General features: G+C 36.8%; 1 protein-coding gene across 3 annotated transcripts; it reads right to left on the minus strand.

Moving 5' to 3' along the window:
• Positions 1-6,476: 6,476 nt before the first annotated feature.
• Positions 6,477-21,077, minus strand: LOC137293510 (zinc finger C2HC domain-containing protein 1C-like). Of its 3 annotated transcripts, none has more exons than XM_067824105.1 (4): positions 21,052-21,077; positions 18,002-19,008; positions 10,988-11,491; positions 6,477-6,982 (listed from the first exon to the last, which is right to left on the minus strand). In XM_067824105.1, the coding sequence occupies exons 2-4, from the start codon at positions 18,971-18,973 to the stop codon at positions 6,758-6,760; spliced, it is 1,701 nt and encodes a 566-aa protein (XP_067680206.1). In that variant the 5' UTR covers positions 18,974-19,008; positions 21,052-21,077; the 3' UTR covers positions 6,477-6,757. The 3 variants fall into 3 exon arrangements, with proteins under 3 accessions (XP_067680206.1, XP_067680205.1, XP_067680207.1); XM_067824104.1 differs by lacking the exon at positions 21,052-21,077 and adding an exon at positions 20,612-20,925; XM_067824106.1 differs by lacking the exon at positions 21,052-21,077 and adding an exon at positions 20,612-20,886 and having other exon boundaries at positions 18,002-18,935.
• Between the last annotated feature and the right edge of the window lie 2,272 nt (positions 21,078-23,349).

Raw genomic sequence — 23,349 nt, forward strand, 5'->3', positions numbered from 1 at the left:
ATCGTCAAGGTGTTCAGATACCTGTCTGAACCTGATAAAAAAAATACTGCACACATGTGCTTCCCGTGGGTTCACAATTGAGGCGTGATATGTGGTGACGTTTTTGAAAACGTAAGTTTGAAGACTGAAGTATATTTACTAGTTGCAACTAAATGCACAGCAATGGACTATCAAAGAATATATATTACTGATTTCAGATAAGGGGTCTTCTTTATGCTGAATCTGAGGCTAGAACGTCATGGATTGCCCCAGGTATTTTCTAGGGTATTGCTGTGAATATTCATATTGCGATAAAATGCAATGCGAAAACATATACATGTATCGCGATATGTATTGCGATACATTGCAAGATGTTTTAAACAAAAAACCACTAAACAGGGTTAGTGTTTGATTTATAAAACAAAGACACAACAAAATCACTGTACTTGATTTTAAAAAAACTCCAATCGTGACAAAATAAAGATGTAAATGATATTTGGCAGAAATAATACAAGGGTAAGAACAATTTAACATCAACACATTAGATACTGGTTTGAACTAGTTTCTCCACTCTCAAAAGAAAAGCCGAGGGATTTTTTTTTACAGTGGCTTAAATTTGACTTATTCGGGACATAACAGAAATCACTGATAATTTATGAGTAAATGTGTGAAACAGACAGATTCAAAACATTGCTAAACGCTGGAGCAAACATTAAAAACACAACTGCAAACCGAACTTAACTTGACTGTGTGTGAACAGAAGAAACATTCTAAGATTTAGGAGTGTTACAAAATACCGGTTTTCGATTAGCGTATCGCTATACGTATCGTTTTCATGTCTGGGTTGGATATATTGCAGAGCCCTAGTATTTTCTTTCCATTCTATAATGATATACTGAAAATTAGATATATTTCCTTGTATAATCGAATGTGGGCTCGACGTTTCCACGTTTACCTTTGTCAAGGAAGGTAAATATATATGTTTCCGAAATACAAAGGTCATATAAAAATATATGAAACAAAAACCAGATCAGAAATTTCGGAAGAATCGAAATCATTTTTGTCGACGTTCGTTTGAATCCCAACATATATGTATGACAAAGTGAAACCATATCTTCTTGTGATCAAACCATAAAGTTTATCTCCTCTTTGCATGGTTCACTGGAAGCAAAGTGGAAAGCAAATATACCACCAAAGTGAATAATGCCTACATTTTTATAGCCGTTTTATGAGAGCACTAGTGAAAGCTAACAGAGAAAGTACCGCATTCTGTGTGAGTACTCAAGCCCATTGTCCATTGCAAGGTCCATAGAATGTGGCACGTTTGTTTTGGATATCTGACGTTGGAAATACTATAACCACTCTCCTGTTGTGAATTATAACCTGTTGTTATGTATGGCATTATATTTCATACAGGTTAACAGGGGCCATAATATTATCTCTGTGGTTAACACGATACATGAATTTACCTGTGGGTAATGCAAAATGTTGCTTGCATTCTATTTGAAACATAGGAGAGAATATAGACCCTGTATCTGCATATAGAAATGGGTGCTTTTCCACAGTTTGGTTCACAGCCAAAATGAAGGTATCTGAATGATTAACAAAGCACTCCAAGACATCCAGGTGACCAACATTTCAAGGTACCCTGGTGATCACCACTTAAAGGTAATCAACAATGCAATATATCCTGGTGACCAACAATTCAAGGTACCCCTGTGACCTACAAGTCAAGGTACTCTAGAGACCAAGAATTCCAAGTATGCTGGTGATGAACAATTCACGTTACCCTGGTGACCAACAATTCCTAATATACTAGTGACCAACAATTCAAGGCACTCTGGTTACCAACCATTCAGGGTACCCTGGTAACCAACAATTCATGGTACCCTAGTGACCAACAATTCAAGGCACTCTGGAGACCAACAGTTCAAGGTATGCTGGAGACCAACAATTCAAGGTACCCTGTGACCAACAACTCAAGGTATGCTGGAGACCAACAATTCAAAGTACACCAGTGACCAACAAGTGTAGTTAGGTATAAAATCCACCCATTGAAACCATGAGAGAGTAATACAAAACCCTCTGAACTGATGGCACACATTTGGGTAGATTTTGTTGCATAATAAACAATAGAGATAATACCAGTCAACTTCCAATAGATTTATTTCAACACAACAAAGAGTAAAATTGGCATAAGCAAATCTAGCTGGCATATCCAACACCAGGGTCAGTACAAGAATCACAGATAGGAGTAACTAGCAGACTGCATATCGTTTGGTTCACACTTCCTGTCACATGACCACTAGCTTAAAAGGCCACTGAATTCATGAATAAGGAACATCACAGGACATATAAAATAAAATGTTCATAAAATGACACAAAGTAATAGAAACTTAATAGAAACATTTTATGATGTAAACTAAGACATTCATATATTACTCACCCTTTGAAGATATTATCATTTAATAATTTTTACGTATGATGTCAAAGTGTTTTACAGTTATGACATTCCAATGCTAGTACCTCGTTAGATATCAAACCATTCACTCATTTCATAAATATGGTATTACACAGGACATAGTTTAGCATTCTCTACTTATAATTTTGTTCACCCCCAAAACTATTTTGGACATTGACAGAAATATGGCCTAACAGAATTAAACATCAGTCTAAGATTTCAGCAGTGAAGGATTTAGGCAATGATGGTTGATTACACTGGATGACAGATTCAGCAAAGTAAATTTGTTGTAAAAATGTTTCAACAAAATCCATTGATGTAAAAATGAAAACATTTTTAATTTCTAATTCAAAACAAACATCTATTTTAAACATGCAAATCTTGAATAGGACACATGTTATATATGTCTTTCAATTTTACAAATGTACATTACACAAAAGAAACATATCCTGCCAACCAAACCTTCCCGAACAATCACAATAGCTTCTTCAACAACAATGGTGAACAATACATTAAAACAATACCTACAACAAGTATTTTGGCAGAGGATTCTGAAAAGGTAAAACAGTAAACTTGCATACCTATCTAGAAGCATGCTTTAAAAAGGTAATACAGTAGATCCAACAACAAGTACTTTCAATGGTCAATACACTCCTCCTGTATGCATTCAGTGACTACCTCGATCAACAAAGCAATCAATTTGAGCAAAATATTATTGCAAATATATATCTGAAATGAGGTCTGGACGGACAGTCTCACATAACGATAAATATAGCAACAGGTTCAACCACTGCATATTTTATTTCATTCAACAGCAGTACATATTTCTACAGGAATATTTCTACCAATCTTTAAGTCAGACATTTAATTTCTTGTGTCTATTGATTTTCCTGGGCAAAATGCAAATAGACTGCACGAAAAACAGGAAAATTCACCAAGAAACAATTATGTCTGACAATGAATCCATATAGTCTCTTGTAAAATACTGGCAACTGATGATTTCAGAATATTTATTTTTTAAAAAGACATACATAAATATCCAAAATATATTAAGATCTTCATCTTGGTTCTATAAACAAATCAATTCCAATTCTGGCTGACCAGCTTAGATTGGTGTTAATTGGCCGTGTTAAAGAAATCCAGCAGTATTAGGACTTTCCCATATACATTGATTAACAACAGACATCACCAAGGTTATTCCCCTGCTCATCAATACTAAATAATAGATTGTGTTATTGTGCACCTGGTCACTGGCAGTTCAACCAGGAAATAACATCACTAACTACTGCTACAGGATGGGCAGTAACTGGGCCATTGTATCTGGGAGAAACTGTAAACACGACCACTGTATACATGAATGGATGGTACATAAGTCTGGTTGCTGTGGTGACCAGTAAAGTAAAATTCTAGTCACAAGAGGTGGATACGGACAGCAGCTGAAGGAAAGTAGTTTGTAAATAGTAACAACAATGTGTGCATATATGTCATATATGACTGACAACACTAGTTAGATAGTGTCATCCACAAATTGAACTGTCTATCAAACCTTTCATGTCCCATATTACATGTCATTATAGAAGATAAGGCAACTTATAAATTACTCTTTCAGTTCATCTCATTTAGATAAGGTAAATATTATTATTGCAGCTTTCCTGGTGGAAAAGGGTTCAACAGTCCAACAATTCACATACATACATACAGGGAAGGTTATCATTGATACAACAGATCAGCTCAATACATTGACAAACTGTTGTCAGATTGTGGTGAAGAATTGCATGGTATCAAATGTCTTTCTGATTAATGAAATGATATTTCAGACTTTCATTGAGTGATAAACTAATATAATGTAATTCCATCTTTCAGAATAGACATCATTCATCATTCCATTAGTACATTTGTCAGGCTGTCCATATTTTTCATTTTTCATTAAGCGTGAAATAATTAAAAGTTTGCCCTGACGTGATAAAGTTATACTTTTATCCTTCATCCATGCATATTAAAAGCCAGGTCAGTTTGACCTGTCTTCATTTTCATACCTTAATATACTGCTTTCTAAAGCAAAACAACTTCACCTGCATAAATAAATAAACTTAGTCAAAGACTATTACCAGGTGATTTGAATTTTAACATGTCATAAAAAATGGTAAAAATTAGTGAAAAACATTATTTTTAACCATCCGCTCATCACTGGTTGAGGTTAAACAAGAGAAACGGAATCTCCCGAAACCTAGACCACCATCTGAGACAGCTGTAACTGAGACACTAATAAAGGTTATTAATTTAGACAATACCCATGGTTGAAAAAGAACAGCCCTAATTATTTTTAACCATCCGCTCATCACTGGTTGAGGTTAAACAAGAGAAACAGAATCTCCCGAAACCTAGACCACCATCTGAGACAGCTGTAACTGAGACACTAATGAAGGGGATTAATTTAGACAATACCCATGGTTGAAAAAGAACAGCCCTAATAATTTTTAACCATCCGCTCATCACTGGTTGAGGTTAAACAAGAAAAACGGAATCTCCCGAAACCTAGACCACCATCTGAGACAGCTGTAACTGAGACACTAATGAAGGTGATTAATTTAGACAATACCCATGGTTGAAAAAGAACAGCCCTAATTGGAGTCCCCTGCTTGTACTCTGAAGTAAATGATATGCAGTGTACAAGTGGGATAAAGTTTAAAGATGCATGCAATGTTTTCATACAAGTTTTGGGAGGTTACCTGAGACACAGATAAATATATATTGCTCTGCCTTATAATCACAATGTTTTACATTTGTCCTTACCCTGTGTGATAAATAAATACCCAATCATGTATGTACAGCTGACAATATGTCCCACAACACAAGGTTCAAATAAACAAGGAGAAGGAACTCCACTAAAAGATATGTCACTATTTTACATACCCGGCAAACACTACTCATGATGAATGTCCGGTATCCTTAGTTAACATTATAATGTTCAATCTAATATGTTTCAAAACTAGATGCTATACTTCTCGAAAATTTCATACATATTTAGGGTAGGAAAAGAAAGGTTTCAATTAAAAGTAAAGTATATTTATGGTTACTTATAATTATGAAGCAAACACATTTCTGTATTTCTTTCTATAAGGCCACACCAGTTATATTTCTTGTTTTACGGATCTGCCTGCCATATTTTTTTCAAGACTAAGAAAAAAAATAAAAATGAATTTTCCCCCGGTCAAAAAATTAAATCCTGATGTTTTTATTGGCTAAAAATGTAAACTCACAGGAAAATATTTTTTGTTGCTGTTTTTTTACCCATATTCATTCCATAAATTGTCCAAAGTAAAATGCTTTGTGTAATTAGAAGGAATATTATTTTGATTGGAATTTTGTTGTTGTTGTTTTTTTTCTTGCCTGCCTTTAGGTTTTCAGAGGACAAAAATTTGTAAGACAAAAAACAGAACTGGTCTGGCCTAAAACGAAAAAGAAGTCTTATTTCTGATGGGGTAACAGTAGTTTGTAAACTTCAGTGTAAAGACACATTGTCTCATGAGACAAGTTGTACAAGCGGTCTGGCTTTGAATCCTGCATGGGACTCCACCTAACAAATTACTATAATTTACAAAGAAAGCGTAATTCAATTCAGCATCTTACCCTTCTACATTCTAAATGGTATTAACTGTTCACAACAAGACATCTTGGTAGATACATTGCAATAAACCTTTACCTAATTAATCACACTCCTAAATACAGATTGCAAATAGTAAACATATTGCCAAACAGCATGCTTTCATCATCTCTGACATGAAAATACCTACTTAAAAGCACCCTGTAGTATCACAAACTATTTAACTGAAACAAATGCAAACATCCCTGTCTTGGTTGTATAGGATGATGAAAGTGACTATGAAACTGCAAAGGTTAAATGTGGTATTGGTACTGGTAGCCTCATAAAGCATGGATGTTTGGAATATGTATAAGGATCACAGCAGTTCTAGATCATCACCATTTCAACAAAAAATATTTGCGAGAACTTCATAGAAGTTTTATGTGTATTAGTTTTCAATGTGGATTTCTTGGGGTTTTGATAAAGAAGTACTTCCCCTTATGGGAATTAACCAGGAAAGATCTGTTTTATGACATCCAAAGCATAAAAAACATACTGGTATTTACTTTGTACAAATTTACACAATCTCGTCATTATCACAGAATGTATTACTGGCACTCAGCTAACAACATTATCGGCACTCTATATGCAAATAAACATATATCTCCGAAATCATTACTGTCACATATACACAAAGTCACCTGCACATGTGGCTGATTAGAAAATGAATGGACTTATCGACGAGGTCTTGCTCGGCAGTTGGGTATATGCCTCTCAGCTGTATTGGGGTTAAAGTTGCGATTGCACGTCGGACAACGCACATAGTCTGGGTTAACAGTTTTAGGGGGTGGAGGCAGATTCTGTGGCTTCACACCTTGCGCTTCCATTTCACTGAGCTTCTTGGCATAGCGGATTGTCTCAATGAAATTCTCATGTTGAGCACGCCAGTCTTTCTTTTTCTGAAAAGAGAAAAAGATATTCAAACAATATAATCACTTCAAGTGTCCAGTGATCAGCTTAAAGAGACTTTCTAGCATTACAATTTCAGTATTCACATGTTTCATTCAAAGGATGCTTTCCTTCCCTCTACTGTAAGTTTGGACTAACTAGTGAAAATATAGCCACTTCCTTCAGGCAACTGTTCTAAACTAAATTCTATACAGTTTAAAGGTACTGTTTACATATGAACTGACGTATTGAGAAACAAATTCTCAATGATGAAAAGGTTGTCATGAGTTCAATAAATGATAAAAATCTGTGAAAATGGGCAAATTCTTTACCAAACAATTTACACCAAACTGCAGCTGTTCACATGCACAATATCAGCACATGCTTTGCAGGTATTTGATGCATGATCCTTGTGCAATTCACCTGCAGTTGGTTCCCCCAAGTTACTGGAGTAAACAATGTTTGATGTAACCATATATGTATACACATAACATATGGTGAGTGTCTTAAATGAATGAAAACTCTCAAGGGGAAGTGTATGTTACTGACTCTGGCAAAGCCTTCAGCATGAGTCCTGTGATGTGCATGGATACACAGTAGAAATAAAAAATATGGAATGTAAATATTTCCATTCAAAATATTCTCACATTCCATCATGAGTCAACATGATCTAATATCATTCATTTCATTTCATGTCTTCTGATCAATATGTTTAACATATAATTAGGTTCAAAATACAATATGCTTAAAAGTAAACATTTAAGAAAAACTTGTAAACCATGAGTAATAAAAAAAAATATATTTTGTACAAGCATACTTGTCTGGATATCAGCGTTCCTGATAACACTAGCTTAAATACGGTACCATTTGATATTTTTATATAATTCTAGTATTCTTTGGAGATATTGTCAATAATTTCTTCATTACAATAAGTGACAGGTGCACTTGCTACAAAAAGTGTTGTTCTACTAATAATGGGACTGATGTTTAAATAAAGAAATGAGTCATAAATGTTGCTGACATACTGAGTCACAGTAAATTCTAGAGAGGCATTCATGACTGAAATACATTACTAAGAGACTTTCCTGTTCCTGTACATGCACAGACCTTGATTCAGCATGCATGAATAAAGACTCAATCTGTGGGAATAACTAGTTTCAGAGAACCCTAGTCCATCTATATCTAGTTCTTCATTAGTTTCAGAAGGAAGGGTATTATCTCTGTATAGCTTAATATATTCATGTCAGTTAATAAAAACTGTCATAATTGTCAAAACATCTAAACCTTTAACAAAACATCTGACAGCTATCAATTAACAGAAAAAACAGCCATAAATATATATTATTCAAAACCCAAAATTAATATTTCTCAAATACTTTTTCCAGTTATTATACATGTAAGAAGATTACATGCATGAGGAAAATACTGCCAGTATTGTGCATGTTTAATGATAAACCTAGTGTTTGGTAATTAATTTTATCCTTGATAACCTCTGCACTCCTTTCTGTGACAAATCAATAAGCTTATTACACCATGGTCTTTGATAAAATGTAAGCTGATAACCCAAAATATATACCACTACACTCACTTGTTGTTTGTTATTCAACACGTTTAGACACACTGGCCTTAGTCAGTATGCTACCATTCTCAGCAATAGCCCCTTGCTTGTCTTCAGTGTAAGAACTCATGTTATTTATATGCATACCATACACAACACACTTCTTTTCACTAACAAGCAACATGGCAACTCTTAAAGGTGGCGGGGCACTCACAAACCACCAGGCTTAAAGACCTTGTATGGGGTGACCCTAAGTCTCTTATCGCCAAGCAATCTTGAAACAGGAACCTTTGTAGGGTAGTGTGTATTTTCGACCTGGTGTCACAACAGACTGGTTGAAATAGTAACAACCCAGATGATCAAATACTGGGCGACCAAACAATATCCCAATACATGAGATCAAAATAATCTTTAGTCTTGTTTTGAATATTCATTTCATGCTTTTATCACAACACTTTTATGCTTTTATCACAACACAAAGAGTCTTTTTCAATACAAACATGTGGTCCAATATTTCAACTTAAGATCGTAACAATCTTTTAATGGTTTTCAGGGTGGAATCCTATATATAGCCAGTATCCACTTTATGTGTTATAAGTTTGATAACATCATGTTTATGGCATAATTAAAGTTGACAATGATTCAGCTTAATGACGAGCGCTTCTGTGAGGAGGACTGTCATAAAACTGGATGGGCAAGAGGGGAAACAACTACATACTTAATGTTGGCATTTTTATGAATTTTGCTTTATATGTGAGTATTTGTCATAATGCCTGGACATAAAGACAAGTGGTTAAACATTCAAGGACTTAATGTGCAATATAATTTTCAGTATGGACTTTACTTGTACAACTTTTCACATTCATGACTGAGGGACGAGACGAATAGTATTATAAATAAGAGAGTGTGTGTGTGAGTATAGTTTTACTATATCACCAAAATATCACAATGAGGGACACCAGAAATGGGTTTCACACATTGTAATCATTTGGGTAATCGAACCTAAGTCTTCAGCATGATGAGTGAATGCTTTGATCACTAGTCTTTTATCCTATTTTCTACTAGGACCAGTGGTTGAGCATAGTCCACTAAAATGAGACATGAATATCATGTACACCTTGCCCATACCAGCTTGCCCATACCAGCTGTGTTAACGAAAAGATATCCTGAGGGCCAGTGAAGTTTTGAACATTTAGGAGTCTATCACTCTTCATTCCTGCTGATGTTCTCTGTTCACTTACACACCTGATAACATTTCAGGACTATTTCCTATCCCAATGCAATCATGCCCAGACAAGACATTGGAGAAAGAGTGAGTGAGTGAGTTGGGTTTTACGCTGCTTTTAGCGATATTTCAGCCATATCACAACAGGGAAACACCAGAAATGGGTTTCACACATCATATCCATGTGGGGAATCTACTTGGGCCCCCTGCATGACAAGTGAACGCCTCAACTACTAGACTAGAAAGAAGTAGCCTTGACTCTATTCAGCAACAATTGTACAACATATAAACAACATCTGTGATTCGAGAGAAAAAACGCCTGCCCTTTCTCTTAAATAGTCTGATAAAGTTCATCAGTTGATGTTCATGTAATCTTAATTTTTTTATGTGTCACAGTCAATATTGTGTATACCTAACTGAGTTTATGTTAGTTAACAAGTAAATAATTAAAAAGACAATGTATGATTCATAAGAATTCCTTTTTCAACAGTTATGAAACACTTCTGCCATACACCAATTGCATGCAACAGAATAATGAACACAATGTAGGAATTAACTGATCTTTTCAATACTAGTATTTGATTCTTAAAATCACTGAGGACTTACGTACTCATGTGTCTCACAATAGACAAAGAGTACTTATAATGCACTAACATCCGCACAGAAGGTCTGTATCCCACCAGGTACCCATTCACTGCTGGGTGAACAGAGGCACAGACTCACTTGCCTATGGCGAGACCACATGTGTTACACATGCTTCATTGACAGCCAGGACGTTAGTCCCAGGAACTCTTAGGGGTTAAGCTGCCAAACATTTAAGGTCCTGATACAAGGTCTCTCAACGACCATTTCCATCTGATATTTTAGCAGGGATCTTTGCAAAAGACCACACACCACCACCGTTTTGCTAAAGATACCGAGGAATGTCCTAATAAAGCAAACTGCAAAGACATTTTATATGAATGCCCACTCACTAGTTGTGTAAATCATTGTTTGCCTCACAGAGATGGGCAACTGTACACAGCAGTTAGTTGACCATGCTTATAGAACGCTCACATTTCACAGAACAGTAACAAGTCAATTACAAATATTCATAACGTGCTTACATAGCTTGAAGTTTCAGGTAAGTAAAGAGTTACAGGACCTGTTGGCTGGAGAAGTCAAGTCAAGGCAGGCTGGACCTTTCACAGATTCAAACGCATCTTCAAAGCAATCACACATGATACAACTTACCGGTTGTTTCCTTGGTGTCTTGGTCTTCCCAACATACTTGGCCATCTCAGTTCCTTCTGTACGCATCTTTGTGGGATCAAATGTTTTCCTCTTCTTGTTGGCATTCTTACAAGCAGTCTGATGTTTACCAAGTCTGTCAGCAAGGAACTTCCTACCACAGATCTTACATGGAACAAGCTGTCCCAGTTCTCCTTGTGCCTCACTCTCAGTGGCAGCCTGAATGTAGAAGTCTACATTGCTCTCTGGAACACGGTAGTCATCTTCTTCAGGTGATGGTGTGCGGTGTCTTGGTTGTGGAGCCCGCTGCTGCTGTTGTTGTTGTTGCCTACGCCTGTTCTCTGCATTTCTTCTCATTTTCTCTTCTTCTCTTTGAAGTCTTTCTTCTTCCCTCCTTTCTCTTTCTTCTTCTTGCATTCTTTTCTTTTTCTCTTCTTCCATTTGCCTTTTGAGCCTCCTTTCTCTCTCTGCCTCCCTCTTCCTCTCCAGTTCTGCTTCCCGCCTTGCCTGTTGGTAAAAGAAATGGTTGGTATGATCATGATGAAAAGATCTGAGAAGATTCCATAATCCTTCAATAAATAACAATCTGCAAAATTAAACATCAAGAGAGTTCAGTAAGAAAAATGATTTGATTTACTGCAGCTACATTTGATGAGTGATAATCATGTTGTAAACCAGACACCCTCTTCTTGAAAAATACCAAAACTATCACAAGAAAAAAATGGTGATTTCCAAAACGTCCATCTTGGAAATCCCATATTTCCAAACTTGGAAATGTCTTGCAAACATCACCTTTCCATGACATTTCCAAGCTTGAAAATGTGGACTTTTTCCAGTGTATGTTTAAAGGTCATCTCACCATAGAGTGAAATCTTCCTGTATAAAATCAATTGTTTTTCACATGTAATTTTGCAAATGAATGGTTTCATTTGAAATGTCATAATGTTTGGGAACAGAAATCTGGTGAACACAAAAAATAAAAAGGTTAGCCTGACTGTTGTCCTCAATTTATATACATGTATGCATAATCCAAGCATGATGGCCGGGTTTACATGTAACACAAGCTCAAGCTTTACAGGAACAGACATGAGAGGAACTCAATATTGTTTAATGTTCTCTTAAAATACATGTCAGGTAGTATTTCCCATAATGTATAAATGACACAATTGCAAGGTCAGAAGCTGATCAAGGTTGTTACATAGTCACAAGCTGCACACTCTAATAACTATTCAGCCAGCTGTGAACTCATAAAGCACATATTATGCCCATACGTTTAAAACCATGAGCAGTTTTTCTGTGTCAGTACAATGGGGCTGTACATAGGTTTAACCAGAGTTGACTTGAAGTGACTCACCCTTTTCACCCTTTTTGCAAGTTAAATACACATCTGTTACATAGACTTCAAAGACATTGTGGAATGTTGATTCCGTCTCATTTATAAAGCTCATTGCAGTAATTAGAAAATTGTGAAATTCAAACCTTTATCAACAAAAATTTGACAGTTTGTTCACAGTTTATTGCCATTAATTTGTGAGTGTTGGATAATGGTTGCAGTAAATCATACATATGGATCTTCATTTCACATGGTCACATAGACCTGGTTTGCTGTTGTAGCTTCTCACACAGCTTATGTCTAATGTGTTTCAATACAAATTGCTTCAAAAATTCTTAACAAAAACCCCAATCAATTCTGCTTGGGCGTTGGCACATTTCCCTCTGCATTGCGTGGAAGCACTTTGAAACAGACAAAGAGGAACTTAACAATGGTGTTTACTTGTACTACGTGAGTCTATAGATTATGAAGCTGGGCTGGGAATAGGGGACAGCAACGAGAATCAATGTGTGTGTGTTCCCATGGCAATACGCACATTATGTTTACATGAAATGCCAAGCACATGACTACTAATATGGTAAACATGTCATCCAATTGATTCGGCAGACTCTCATCATATAAGGTGTGAATATAGACTTAGATTGAAGCTTTGATACCTAAGCTTGTATATACAATATTAATACTGATGGTGTTGTATGGATATAAGAAACAAAGGAAATGTTCCCATGGAATTGCGTGCACTGTGCACCTGCAAAATTGCTGCATATAATGATGCACCTTGCATTTGGAAAATTATCATCAGAATGTTTCTCTTTAGTAACACTGACTAACTAGCACTTGGCAATATATAATTGAAAAATGTGTTTCTTCCGTGCTTTTGACTAACAAGCATGAAAATTCGCATAAAGTAATCAGCTTATGTCAAAACCTTTTTAGCATACAAAACTGTACTTGGCCTCTGGAATCATTTTCTGTAGATATTAGTGTTATCAATAATAATGTCATTCCCTCTGTTGCACTAACTTCTATGGACTAGGTCTGTGCACATACTCAAAGATCTGACATTACCACCTAGGTCAAAGGATTAGTGTGCACTTGATCATAGTTATCGGCTCCCTGGGGATCATACAGCCCAAGCTGCCATGCCAGGCAGTAGAAGGTCACATTACCATTTCATCATTCTGGGTACAGCTTTTACTGTCAGGTGAACAGATGCATACTTTGAACTAAGTCAATTTCCTCAGGAGAGCTTGTCACACCTAAGATCCGGGTTTGAATCCCCGCATGGCTACAATGTTTGAAGCCCATTTCCTTTGTTGTCATATTGCCGGAATATTGCTGAAAGTGGCATAAAGCTAAACTCTGTCAGTTAGTCCTCAGGACAATATTACCAGCTAACCTTGCTTTCTGAACCAAACAGACTTTCACAAGACATGGACTTCAGAATATTTACTTCATATATTAAATCAGGTACAAACTAGAGAATTAGAGATTTTGTTCTTAAAATAACTTGTTCCACAAAACAAACCAAAAAGGTAGAACACTTCATTGGGAAATGTACAGGAAGCAGAGTAGTGCTGAGACCCTTTCTGATCATGGGACTAATAGCTTAATGAATTTAGTATGTGGTGCTGTCACAATTGAAAGGTTCTATTGCCTTGAATGACTTAGACATAATGTACAGTCACCTCTTTTGAGTATTATAAAATATTGAAAATCTTGTACTTTTAGCTTCTGACCTGAAAAAAAAATTGTCATTTATTACAAATTTGATGTCAGGTATTAACATTACGGGTATCTGGGTTGGGTAGGATAGGGTAGGGTAATAGGGGTTGGAGTACCTGGGTAGAAAATATGGACCCATCCCAGCCCTAAATTGAGAATTGTTCATCATGAAATTAGAAAGTCCATAAGATCACCGATAGAGAACAACAGAATGTTTTACAGTTTTTAAAATTCATACTGACATACTTTAAAAACATTTGTAACATATTGCACTTTCTTAGTAAAGTACTAATTGTAGTACTTTATTTGGGTTGAGTCCCATCTGAGATTTCGAACCTACATCCATAGAGTCAGGCACCTAACCACCAGCACACAAAGTCAACCATCTAACCAGCTCAGCCACCTCGGCTTCCACAAAAATAGCGGGGGTACACAAAGGCTGGAGTCTAGACAATCAGTTGTCTGATTTCCATTTTTGTGGAAGCTGAGGTGGCTGATCGGGTTAACCGGACTCAACCCAACAAAATGCTATGTTACATTTGACCACATTGTAAATGTTATATTGTATGTAGAAACATTGCATAAAACAATTCAAGCCAAACTATCACAGCACTTCTTGCACAGACTCCTGTGTGACTGACTGACTGACTGGGAAATGGGACTTAAATGACACATTGCACCCATGTGGGAGTCAAACTAAGAGCTAACACTGTAACCACTAGGCTATCCAACTAACCCCTCTGACCTAAAGGTAAGAGTAATAGTGTCAAGTTTAACTGAATGAATGTTCCTGAATCTTCAACATCTTGAATGCTAACAACTACCCATTTCAAAAAGAAAACATACAAAGCTAAGAATCACTAACTAAGGTAACCACAAAAAACTTGAATTTGGTTAACTAGAGGACTCCCTGGGGACTTGTCAAAGATGCTAAAGCATGCACCTAGCTAGTCTCATGACCTACAAATATACCTAGCTAGTCTCATTACCTACAAATATACCTGAAGACCCCAGCTTCAAGTCATCAGGTGATTGAAGTTCATTAATAATATACTCATGATGACAAAGGCACTTCTAGCCCCTGTCAGTATTTACAACCCTTTCAGGCCAATGACATCACAACAAAAAAAACAACAGTTTTTTATCTATATTTGGCACACTATCAAGATGTTGACAAATGACAGTATTCCCTTAAGCTGCTCTATGTACATAATCACTGATGCAAAACAATTAACGTCATTATACCATTGAGAAATGAAGTGTCCCACATCACCTACAAGACAATGCTGGCAAATCAGCAGTTCTGTCTTTGGGTGTGGGAACTAGGACACAAGTTCTGTCAACACAAAGGTAGCTCTAGTGCATCTAACATGCGACATTTTTTACATGTGAGAGGCAACTGACACCTACAGAGGCACTGTAGTGCCAATATGGAAAAACCTTTGTACCATTAATGGTGTTCCAATTAATTGAAATAATCGAAGATTGGTAGCAGTGACCAAACAACCATGCAGTCAATCACATTTTCTCAGAGTCAAACACAAACGATTTTGGAAATCCTGTTTTAGTGTTTGAAACACTTGATGATGAAACATATCTTCAAAGTTGTCAGGGCCTGAAAGAGTGTTTATTTTAAGGAAGTTCACTTCACTAACTGAAAAGTCATGATTGAATATTTCTTGAAGACTTCAAAAATGCTAATGATGTAATTTAGTCATTGCTTTGAAGTAGCAAGTTGCAGCATGTTATACACATCTGTAATTATAACGTGGATAAGAAAATCTGAAAAATGATGCTAATTTTTTTTATGACTGTTCATTGGTAATGAAGCAATCATCAGTTGAGGAGTTACTTACTAGAATTCTTGCTATTCATTCACATATTTGGCAAATCATCCCTTTCAGAATTTAATTTGTTATATGCATTCACTACAATCAAATATTCATGATTATTTCATATGGAATGTTCTCACTTGAATTTGGGTGCATCAAACGATATAATGAAACTGGGATATATATGTGTATGTATTGTATCTTAATTTGACAGTAACGTGGTCACTGGTCCTTGTCATGCTAAATTAGCATGATCAGCATGGCTACGTCAAAGGACATATTCCTTATTGTTTCACAGAATAAGATGAATAATACTGCTGACTTGTTATTGTATTCATGACCCAATACTTATGATATGTATAATATCTGCCTTTTTAGTGGAGTCATTAGAGCCCTGATTTTACATAGATGATACTTTCACTATGGAAAGGATCATTTTATCTCTGTTAATGATAATTATGTCTCCATATATGATATCATAGTCACAAAGATAAATATGATTCATTTAAATATGAGGTAATGTGTTTAAGCTTTGGCACTCACAGTGAGTGAGTGAGTTAGTTTAGTTATACTCTGCTTTTAGCAATATGCCCATAATATAATGGTAGGGAACACCAGAAATGGGCCTTACACATTGGTGGAGAATCAAAGTCTGGTCTTCAGGATGAATTTGATGAAAAGAAATCATATCTCAAAAGATTCTTTATTGCTTTTCAAACCTTATGACCAGTAAATCTCACAATGAATTCTTAAACCCAAAACATACAAATATTTGGTGTTACAATTTAACATACCATGTATAGTGGGATATATGCAGACAGATACAGGATGGGTTGTATAACTATAAAACAAATGTAAAATCCATGGCATGACTTAGTATGTCAACAAGTAACATTTGTCTAAAATCTCCTTCTCTCCTCAATGGGCCTCCATATCAGCCTATGTTGATATGGCACCAATTGCTTCGAAATAATGACTGATAAAGGCTTCCAAATGTCAACACCCAACATGACAGGTCAAGCACTAACCCTCGGGATATCTGACTAGTGTCACTTTACAAGATACTGTCCAGGAAATTAACCCATTCTACACTTGACCTATGTAACAGGTTCCACATAATATTTGAGAATCTTTATATTCAGCTCAGATTAATTTATTGCCTTGCGAACATGGTATCCTCAATGTAGATAAAGTAAAATGTACATAAAGTAAAATGTACATAAAGAAAAAATTAATATATCATAATTTATGGCTATGAGGTGATGATGATTTACATGGAGAAGCATGTACAATGTGCATCACACACACACCAACACCCCCACCACCCTCTCCCCTCCCCCTCCTCCCAATCCCAGGCTGCTTCCCTAAAATTTATGTACAAAGTAAGTGACCCCCATTGCATATTATGCACAAAATTGCTGAACCCTGTTATGAATCTCTCAATGTAAAAAGATTCAAGTAAACTATCAAAATTGATGATATCCTATGACACATGGCCTCCCAGTAAGTTTGAATTACTATTATTAAATCATTATTCTTACTGGCACACTTTAACTTTAAAGGGTGCCTTTGTGTAGATACAAAAAAGACATTTCTATTCCTGAGGCCATAAGAAAACATGCGCCTTTAATATTTCAACACATCGAAACAAGGTAATTATTGCAGGAATTAAGTTGCCATTGTCGTGGAGTATTTTCAGGGTGGAAGCAATATTTCAGTATTAAATAAAAAATGTACTTTCAGTATGTATGTAAACACGCTGACTGCCTCTCATGAGTATACTCATAGTATCAATTCTGATCATATATGCCACTTTGAGTTATCTCATAGTGTTATTTTAAAACAAGTTTCACGTGTTGGCAAAAGAGGCAGAAGAAAGAAACGTCTCCTTGCGTTCTTTCTTACCAACAGGAGACGTTTGCTTCTTGTGCCTGTTTGCCAACAAGTGAAACTTGGTTTAAAGACCCCACTGATATAACTAAAAGATAAATCATAGTGGCAAACTGGACCAAAATTGATACCATGAGTATACTCATGGTGACAGTCAAAAGGTTAAATCTGGGACGACGGGAGCATTGCATTCCCCTGATGTTGGAAGAATTTTTTACCAAGTAATGATGAACTCACCTCTTCTTCTTCCCTCTCCTTGTCTCTCCTCATGGATTCCAGCTCTTGTTTATGTCTCTCAATCTCCTCCATGATCTCACGCTGCTTTTCCTCCAGGTCATCCTGCACATCCTGGTTCTCCTTGTCTCCATCCGTGCTGTCTCCCTCCCCCCACTGACCACCCTGTGGACTGCGCCCATCCTGCACAGACTGATTATATCTGTCTAGTCTCTGCTCTCTTGCCCTGTTCTGCTCCATCTGCCAGCGTTGAAAGTCAGTAAGTTTTTGAGTACCTTCAGATTCGTTCCTCTTTGGAGGTGGCGCACCTAATCGTTTTCGTTGAAAATTCCGCAAAGTGTGTAAATTTGGAGGTGGGCTACTGTCATTGCTACTAGTTCTGCTATTGTCTTGTCGCACGTCATACTGTCCATTAGGCGTCTGCACTGTATTTGCATTATTGTGTGCATTAGGCCTTTGTCTGGCAATTCTTGCTTTGGTTGGCACTGGTGGTGTTTTCTTGTCATTAAGCGGCTGTAACAGGTTGGCTCTGTCTTTTCCTGCACTATTTTTGCCATGTCTTGATGAGGAGTTTGATGCATGACTACTAGCACTGCTGTAACCCCCTGATGAGTACCCTCTCCTCATCATACGGTAGTGTTCCTCAATTGGAGGAGAGCTATACCCCTGTTGTTCCATCTGACGTCTCTGCTGAAAGAACTGACGAGCAGACGGACCCCCTGTGGAACTATTTCCACTATTCTGGCGTTGACCAACTTTGGACAATGCACGTCTCTGTTGATCTTCATACATCCTTATCATTTTCTCTTCTTTTTCACGCAGTAATTTTGACTGGAAGTCTGCTTGTAGCATTTCTAGTCTCGAAGGTTGTTTGTTGAACTGTTTTCGACTCATCCCTATTGGTGTGTAGTGAGGTAGTTTTGATGGAGATGTGTCTCTGTAAGAGGAGTTAGGATGAACTGCAACTCTGCTCATTTTGGGTGCAACGTCCTTGCACTAAGGCGTGAACACTGAAGTGAAAATAGAAAGCCAGCTGTGAGGTGAAGTGCGACACATAACAAGCAGCCTACACAAAACACACAAGGCAGCCCATGAAATTCATGCTTTTTAAAGACTACTGTAAACTTTATTCCATCCACCTTCAGAGGCTTTTCCTGCTTGAAAGATACAATAATGTTGACAATTTACTTCTTTGGTCTGAATTGATCAGTTTTCATTTTGTAACAAATTTGAGAACTTGTTAAACATTTTAGCCCTCAAATGCATGTGGCCAAAGAGAACTACCATCACTGGATTTTTCAATTTCCTCAGACAAATAAGTCTTGGTCACCATGACAAGCATGCATTTCAAAAGCTTCTAGTTCCTAGGCTAATTCTCCACACCCAAGTTTTCTTGAATAATGATGAATATTTATACAGTCTTTCATTTTGAAATTATCTTGATGACAGATTAGCTATTCACATTTCCTGCTTGTTTACAGTTGCCGATTGTGTTTCTCCAAAACACAATGAACAGGAACCATGGTAGTGTATATTGTGCTTTCCCAACAACTAACAAGACCAGTTATCGCCATTTCTCATTTTCACATGTTATTCACCAAATGTGACATGAAATTGGTAATAAAACTATTTTGTTTGAAACCTTGACATATTGAAGAGCTTTCATAATTGGAATTTGTTTTTAAAAAATGTGAATGTTGATGGACGCTGATATAAGCTGATGAGAATATGGAGATGTCACTGCTGTTGAACTTTTCACAGTTGATTTTTTGAGCAGTTGTTTGCAGTTCTGCTAATGTTTGTTTTCTCTGGGGGAAAAATAAAGATAAAGGTGAAAACTGACAGTTATATTTTGTCAGTATCGCCTGCATGGTATCTGTTGAGTCCAGAAAACGGAGTCTGCCATTTCAGAGTTTAGTGATTGAGTGTTGGCGATATGGGTATGTTTAGACAAATTAAAACCTGCACTTTTTATGGACTGAATTGTAATGTCATAGATTCACAACATAGTCAAGATGATTTTCATTCAATTCTCATCATTTATGAAATTTCATGTCAACACACTTATGATCACATGACATCCCCCCGACATGTTTGGGTCTAGTCTTACAAAGGGATTCATGATTTTAATGAATTTGTAATGTAAATTACTTACAGTGATTTTAAGTCTCATAACTTAGCGCTTTTGTGATGTGTCAATAAGTGAAATACTTCAGAAGAACTAGTCAGGCTGACTGTTCAAGCACTACAGCTAAGTGTTGGCAATAATTGGTACGTGGCAATAACTGGTCACAAGCCAGTATGTAACAAGTGAAATAACTTGTCAAACAAGTCACAAAACACTGTCATGGCAGTCCTGTACACCAATGTAAATGCATGTGCATAATATGACTTCTGGCCATGACAAAACCTTACACAATTAACGTCACTTGATGAGTTACTGACTCAACTATGACTACAAGGCAAATAAACAATGCATGCGCTAGCTAATATTTAACCTTGGAAATAAATATGGATCTGGTTAGCGTTGCATTGATTCAAACTATAAAATCTACACAACGTAGCAACACCATCAGCACAAAACTATCTTAAAGTCATGTAGATTTCACTTACCTTGAAACAAAAGATTGTACTATCTTTTTCCAAATATGCTGGATACACTCCAGCGATATTCAAACTGAACAGTATGACAAACTACGTGTGTCCATGTCGAAGAGATCGTGAAATTGCATGTTTACCACCTTTCCGTGAGTTTACGTAATCACACAAGTTTACCAAGTGAGCTCAAATGTACAATACGCACAGGTATTGTCCCGATTAACAGGAGACTGAACACACCCCTAACTTTACAGCATCCTATCAACAAATGTCAAGCAACTGCGTGGGCTGGTCATGCGTGCGACGCCATGTTGTTTACATTCTCTGGTGCTTGGTAACGGTCAATACCACCGACCGAGTTTCATGAATGGCAGGCAGTTATCGCACACTTGCAGTGTATACCGACTCTATTGTTTTACCATGGTGTTAGACGAATCACTACACATTATATGTACTAATTGGGGTTCCACCTGATTAGCTTTCCTGAAAGATTGTTTTCTTCCTTCATGTTTGGCCCTTTACTTCCGGAATGTTCAGGCCGTTGTGCTTACGTAACAACGTATCTCAAAGAAAGTAAAAGGGGGCGGAGCCTCTTCTGTGATATCATGTACGGTAGAAGTACCGTTGGTTCAGTGAATGTATTAAAACCGCACTGAGATTAAAATTTGATGATGATATCAGTACCATACATAAATGATAGCATGTTGACTAATTATAACTTGAAGATTTACACTAGTTCATATATGCTCGTGCCTTGCACGAGACAATATCACTAATGTTATAGGAAACCCTAGATAAGTTATAGTCATTTTCCTTTTCACTGGTGCAGAAAAAGTTAGAATGGGTCGTGTTGGTTTTTGGGGTTGTTTTGTTTATTTTGTTTTTGTTTTTTGTTTTGTTTTGTTTTTGTGGGTTTTGTTGGTGTTGGGGGTGGGGGTGGGGGGTTGTTGTTGATTTTTCCAGGTTTTTTGTTTGTTTTTGTCTGTTTGGGTTTGTTTGTTTGTTTTTGTTTTTATGGGTTTTTTGTTTGTTTTTTGTTTTTGTTTTGTTTTTTTTGGTTTTTTTGTTGTTGTTTTTTTTTTGGGGGGGGGGGGGTATTGGTTTGTCTTTGCCTTGGGGTTCGGTACGGTTGTTGGAAGTACGAGTTATATATTAGCCTGATAAACAGTCTGAAAATATGTCCAGCTGAAAGAGGCAAGCACCTACCTTTTATTGAAAAGATGTCCCAATGAAATATGAGCTTCAATTCAAAGCTTTCTTCATTAAGAGCTACAGAAATGAATACAGAGGTCTGTGAGACGGACAATACATAAATGTGCCCAAAGTTTAATCTGTTGATTCCATGTTCATAAATGGGCAACTCAGTTTCAGTCTCAATTCAAACACACATGACTGAAACCCAACACAAAAATGTTCAGTTATGAACATATGTTATCAAAATATAGTAGATGTGTATGAGCAACGCGCATGTATGTGTATGTGCGTGCGTATGTGTTTGTGTGTGTTCCTACTTAAATACACCTCACTGTGTATGTATTAACGCCGCATCTGTTCGTGAATAGTTGATAGCGGATACGAGAAATCTGGTTTATATGCTCTTGTGGAACATGCTTGATAACGGTTCTAGTATTTTCACCGAAACGTGACATGTATGTAGTAAAGACGCTTTACTCTCAGCAGAACTTCGTTTTCCTTCGTCTTCAGTCTAAGTAAACTTAGTCTCAATGTATTTCGTTACACTCCACCACTGAGTCTAACAAAACCTAGTAGAGAGTCACGTCATGTAACCCCAGGCTGATGTAACCTTTGAGCGACCAACGACCGTCCAATCAAACGCGAGACTGTTAAATAGATTTAACCAATCAGACAACGGCTACTATATAGGGATCGGAGGGACTTTCAAAATATTCAGGTCACCGACACAGATCCTTCCACAAACAAAAATCAGCATACAACACAGTTATTTGACCTGCAGTATATACGCTTTGGGGTTTCTGATGACATGGTTACCATTAGCTAATATTTCCTCAAGAAAACATCCTTGAATATTGTCAAAACACTCTTTTCAGCGACTGCTTACTCTCCGTTGTCATGGTTGTACGTACGGCGTGTGCATCACCCGGAAGCGAGCATATGCTAAATAGCATTCGGAATCGTTTGGGTACGAACCTTTTCGAGATAAAAAGTTCATAAGGGATATGCGAATGTGCACCTTCGCGATTTGGTAAGCTGTGTTCTGATTGGTCAATCTCAAAGGTTACCTGAAGCGACCTCCCATAAGGTTTTGTTAGACTCAGTGGTGGAGTGTAACGAAAAGTACTGAGGATAAGTTTACTTAGACTGTTTCATCTTTATCCTCCTAAAATGCCTCTCAAAATTCTGTTACGCAGAATTTGTACGTATTGGTATTTATTTATTTGGAGAAAATATGTGTGCTATCGGGGAGCCTATGTAGAGTGTTATGCTGCTTCTTTACGTAGAAATGCGAATAAATTTTGTTTCTGTTCAAATGTTGTTTTATTATCCTAAGCTGTCCTTTTTTGGTTGGTTGAGATCGAACTGGGTCATATCACTACAATAAACTGAGTCACAGTGTAGAGTATCCCTGGTGCTATATAACAACTGAAGCATTAAAGGTTTAAACCTGTGTGCACGTTGCCAACATAAAACTAATTACCCTATTGTTTTCACAGTTATCGCCATGGTATATGCACAATGAAACAAGAATTACCAAGCGGTGTATACCCATTCAT

Source organism: Haliotis asinina, chromosome 8 (assembly GCF_037392515.1).
Source record: "Haliotis asinina isolate JCU_RB_2024 chromosome 8, JCU_Hal_asi_v2, whole genome shotgun sequence".
Lineage (NCBI taxonomy): Eukaryota > Metazoa > Mollusca > Gastropoda > Lepetellida > Haliotidae > Haliotis > Haliotis asinina.